Source organism: Arachis ipaensis, chromosome B07 (genome assembly GCF_000816755.2).
Source record: "Arachis ipaensis cultivar K30076 chromosome B07, Araip1.1, whole genome shotgun sequence".
NCBI lineage: Eukaryota > Viridiplantae > Streptophyta > Magnoliopsida > Fabales > Fabaceae > Arachis > Arachis ipaensis.
This window is the reverse complement of record NC_029791.2, coordinates 116,525,054-116,530,264: the sequence shown is the minus strand read 5'-3', so window position 1 is coordinate 116,530,264 and position 5,211 is coordinate 116,525,054. Positions and strand designations below refer to the sequence as shown.

The following is a 5,211-nucleotide window of genomic DNA, read 5'->3' as shown; positions in this document are numbered from 1 at the left end:
ACAAAAAGCTGCACATCATTCCTCCCAAACAACAGTTCCAAATTATAATAGCCTAATGGTTTGGCTTTAGCACATAAATCATCTTTAGTGGAGGCATTATCAACTCTAATTGCCTACAATTGATTTCTTTCAATATCTTATTGTAGCAGTCTGAACTCTGAAGCACCCAATAACAGACCAGATTCCAATCACTATAACTAGGGATAAATTAGTTGGATGGATCATATGCACCATATGTCCATATCTGCCCTTGCATGCTCAATAAGACTTAATTACATCTCCCGTAACTTAACAAAGCATTCACTTGTTTGCAACTCAAGTAATTCTCCATAAAAGCCCTCCATTATAACTAGGACCTAAAGACAGATACTACACATTACACACCAACTCGAGTCTCCAACAACAATTTTAACCAGATTGTCAGCTAGCCTTTTAAGTTTATCTATCTTCAAGTCCCATCTTTCTTAAATCGAAGGTAATCGTGTCTATAATTCATAGTTATAAAAACCGACCCCACAATTGACCTAGTGACCTAGTCAAGGCACAAGGTCGTCGTGGTTCAAGTCATGGTTCACTGATTGAACCCCTCAAACCAAAATTAATTAATTAATATCTCAAGTATAATTTAATTTTATCTATGTAATATATTTGCAAAAAAAGAATGTATATCAAGGAACAAGTTGGCCTAGTGGTGTACCGGCTCATCCTTTTCCAGGAAACCCGAGTTTAATTCCAATGGAAGAGCCAAAATAAAATTGTTCAATTGTAAGAGCAATCCAAATATCAATCTGAACCGGTTGATTTTTTTGTTGAACCAGCCAGTGCGGTCCAATCCAAATTTAATAAGTATGCTATAATTGATTCCATTTAATGTGCATACCTTTTTTGCAATCTGTAGCATTAAAACAACTTTTAAACTTATTTAAAAGGAGAAGTATGAAGTAAATGCACCAAGATTCTCAATGGTATAACTTGATTGATACGGATAATATCTGCACATACAAGAGAGCAATGAACTAGTAAAATGCATATAAACTTACCCATGGGTCCAGTCCCTGTTTCTCTGCTGTAATCTATCAAGTCCTTCATACTATTTACCACTTCTGATATCTGCAAACATAAATAAGGTTGTAAAAGACCGATACTAATTCAGAAAAAGGACCAAAAATGCACCATCTGAAACATTGTTTAAAACATTATTTACTTGAAAAGTAAGGTGAGTAATGATTGGAAATGGATAAATACCTGTAGGCAGCGCACATATCTCTTTGTATATCCTAAATCATTTACTAATGGAACTTCCAAGGCTTTAGCCAATTGACGGGCGGATGCAACAAACCTGGAAAAGAAGCATGTGAACATACTTAGAAAAAGATATGCGGAAGCTTAAGGTAAAATGGCAAATCTAATTTAAACCACAAGGTGATCAATGGAAATCACTGGCAAAAACTAAACTATGGCACAGCCGACCCAATAAAATAAAATAAAACAGAATAATAAGAAGAATAAGAAAAAAACGCACACGCACACACAAGACAACAAAAAGGAGAAAGAGAAATCGGGAAACAGGAAATGGTGGGTATAAAACAGGAAATGCACCATTATTCCTAACAATGCCACCTTATCCCAGCACTTTCCGAATAATACAGGAGAATTATTTTTCAATAAGAATGAAATGAGTAGATCACAGCTTCCAATACAACTTGTTTGTTATATGCAACCGTACAAGGGGATCAACTACCAAAATGAGGGGCAAAAATTAGTACAGAACAAATTGTACTCAACATATTACTATAGGGAGACGAGCATGGCAAAATGTTCACATGAAAGCCATACACAGAAGACAAATAAGCCAGCGCCGATTCCATGGGCTTGAAAAAAGAAAATTGTGGTCAAGCACAATATGTAAGTTTCAAAGAAGGGTAGTATCAGCGAGAATTTCACAGGTTTGATCATAAAATACATAATCCTATAATTACCAAAAGGCTCGTAAATTGACAAGAATAAATGGCAAAATGGACTCACATATTGCAGTTATTTTGCAACTCTGGAGCCGACACATTTGGTGTAGCATTTTGAGTAAAGGCCTGGTACTTTTGAGCAACCGCTCCAAGCTGACTAACCTATATATAATAATAAAAATAAAATAAACATGAGTACAAATAACCACAATGCATGCCATTTAAATGCATCAGCATGTCCCACTTTAAACCTTTACAATGATAAGTTTAGCACTACAAAAATGCACTCCTATGGGGGCAAAATATGGATAGCAACACATAAAATAACAATGTCGAAACTTGCTACAATCACATGAAAAGATTAGGAGTCAATCAGCCAAGTCCCTTAGTGCATTTAAAATTTTACATAAACAGAGAATCTGTCTATCTCCTTATAATTACAAAGGTCTATCATTGTGCAACTAATGAGCAACCTGAGGTATTAACAATCTTCTAGGAATGAGTTCTTCATGGCGCCTAGCACAAAATTCCCAAGAGCATATCTGCAAAAAGAAAATAAAGAAAAGAATGTAATTAAACTTTTCCTCATACAAGGATAATGTCAACAAAGACAACACTAAGCAGGCATTTTTCAGTTGTGATCTGAAAGTTATTCTTCTACATAAAGTTATTATTCTACATATACCTTCAGGTCTGGGGAGAAAACTATTCGAAGTTGACCATCACGAACAACACGAAGTTGCTCAAAAACACTTTCCTGTATTGCTTTTGCATAATCTAGAACAATCTGCCCAGATGAATTATGATATTCACGGGGCATGTCAACATAAAGCAGCTCTTCCAAAGTGCCGCTTTCATACTTTATTTTGAAAAGCCTAGGAAGAACCTCAACAGTTGCTTCTGAAAACACATTAAAAAAACTAAACCACTCAGAAAAAAAAAAAAAAACTAGTGCATGGAATATTGAAGAAATAACATAAAAGATCTTACCGAACCCACGACCAGGTTTGCGATTACATATTTCACAGTGCCAGACATCCTGAAAACGTTTGAAGAATCCATCACTTAGCTATAAAGAATGCATAGTATTCATTAAAATGCTACAACTGACTCCTTGAATCCCAGAAATTTTCATGAAAATATTTAAGGCAATACTTACTTGAGTGCAGAGATATAAGGATATGCAATCACAACAAATTCAACATGCCAAAACTTATTATGGTTCAATAAAATGCACCACTAAAAAGTCCATTACGCACTTATATGAATCCAGGAACTAGAATGGGTTATAAATAAGGTTTTATCTAGCAACAGACCTGAGGGAAAACTCCAGTTGTTTGTCTGCCACTTCCATACATAGAAAGACACCACTTCTTCTTGGCATTAGGAGCAAAATACTCAGCAACAAACTTCCTCCAGAACTCAATATTGTTATCCTACAAAAGATCAGAGAGCAAATATGTCTTAATAAGGCAAAAGATATAAATCAAAGCTCGTGGATTTTTCTATGGAGTTTGACAAACAGATATGGCATGTGTTACATTGAATTTCTCTTTTTCCTTTCATTATTTCCTTAATTCTTATCCTCTTTTCTCTCTGTAACATTTCCTATTCATCATAAAAAATATTTTTTTATTCATAGAGAAGACATATAGAATAAAAACCACAAATAGATTAATCCTTACTTCAGGTCTATGCTGTTGCTGATACATGTAATGTGTAAGCCGCCTAGCACACATTCCGGGTTCATATCCTGGTTTCACAGGAGACCTTATGGGCATATTCTGCTGTTGAAACTGCTGTGGCAGTTGAGGCCGTTGTTGAGGCATTGCTTTCAAGAGTTGCTGCTGCTGCTGGTGTTGAAATTGCAAAAGCCTCTGCTGGTGCAGAAGATTCATCTGAGCAGCAGCAGCCTGAGAGGATTGTCTTGACATGTGGAGGAGCTGCTGCTGTTGTAGTTGTTGTTGCTGCTGTTGTTGTTGTTGTTGCTGGTGTTGCTGGTGATGCAAAAATAATGGTTGATCAGAATGCTGGGGCTCCATTTTCACTTGGGCTAGAGTTCGAGTTGATTGAATTTGCTGTGGTTCCAATTTCACTGGAGCAAGATTCCTCAACGATTGTATTTGCTGCTGTTGCTGCTGACCAAGTTGGTCATTGCTTACCTGCGGCTCCAACTTTACCGGTCCCATACCACCTACCCCTCCTCTCATTGATTGAAAATGCTGCTGCTGCTGTTGCTGCTGCGTATTCAGAGGAGCAGAGAACTGCTGCATTGGCTGCTGACCATGTTGGAAATTCTGAGGTTCCATCTGTTGTGAATGCTGCTGATCTGGCAACAGCTGGTTACTAGATGGATTTGAAAATTGTTGACCTTGACCTTGAACAGAAGAAGCAGCATTCACCATATTTGACTGTACGAACGAGGATGCGGAATTACTGAAGCTCATTCCATTGCCAACACTTGACAGCGGATCTGTTTCGGCTCCAGTATCAACAACTCCTCGCTGGCTACTTCCAGGACCCGAGATCCCAGGATTTGGAACTCCGTTGGGGAAAGATTGATTCAGCATGGAAGTTACATTAGACATGTTTCCTAGAATGTTCATGTTGTTGAACTGAGTGCGTGGCGACACAAGAGAAGGGAAAGAAGTCTGCGAAGGCATGGGGCCCCCTTGAGCCCCTAACATTCCAGAATTCGATCTCAAAAGAGAAGGCGTCACAGACTGAGCACTACCAATTTGAGTGGGTGGTCCTGGAGGTCCCATCGTTCGCTATGATGGTCTTCAAAAGCAATCACCTAAGCAGAACAACTAAGTCATATGAAACATGAGTTTTTCTTAACAAACTATTAATTACACAACAGCTTGTGAGAAACTGGGTATAACCCTGAACCCAGATAATATTTCAACCCAAAGTCCAAGGCCAAAAGCTTTAGAGTCTTCACCGTGATCCAACAGAAGCATGTGGTGTTCAGTTTTACCAAACACACCAAAGAAAACCAAAACCAAGAAACAATCTTTGATTCTGAACATTACAATTGCGCTACCTCCCTTAAATGAGCAATCTTCAAACGGCTTTCGCATGAATCTCTGTATAACACATGACTTCTCAGATCCAAACCCATCAACCAGTTCTCAAAATAACAGCCAATAAACCAACCAACATTTCAATTTACAATAGATTCTATCAAATTAAAGCTAGCATCTCATGGCAAAAACAACAAAACCCAAAACAAACGATTCAAGATATC

General features: G+C 37.6%; 1 protein-coding gene across 3 annotated transcripts in view; it reads right to left on the bottom strand.

Moving 5' to 3' along the window:
• The window catches only part of LOC107605976 (transcriptional corepressor SEUSS), a 7,797-nt gene that overhangs the window by 1,770 nt on the left and 816 nt on the right, over positions 1 to 5,211 (bottom strand). Inside the window, exons 2-10 of one of the 3 annotated variants that reach the window (XM_016307937.2) lie at positions 4,906 to 5,050; positions 3,647 to 4,758; positions 3,278 to 3,397; positions 2,952 to 3,000; positions 2,647 to 2,861; positions 2,435 to 2,503; positions 2,026 to 2,123; positions 1,246 to 1,339; positions 1,041 to 1,110 (exon numbers count right to left, since the gene is read on the bottom strand). In XM_016307937.2, the coding sequence (XP_016163423.1) occupies positions 1,041 to 1,110; positions 1,246 to 1,339; positions 2,026 to 2,123; positions 2,435 to 2,503; positions 2,647 to 2,861; positions 2,952 to 3,000; positions 3,278 to 3,397; positions 3,647 to 4,726 (1,795 nt within the window). In that variant the 5' untranslated portion in view covers positions 4,727 to 4,758; positions 4,906 to 5,050. Of the gene's footprint in view, positions 1 to 1,040; positions 1,111 to 1,245; positions 1,340 to 2,025; positions 2,124 to 2,434; positions 2,504 to 2,646; positions 2,862 to 2,951; positions 3,001 to 3,277; positions 3,398 to 3,646; positions 5,051 to 5,211 lie in introns of all 3 variants that reach the window. The other 2 variants (XM_016307936.2, XM_016307938.2) reach the window with 2 other exon arrangements.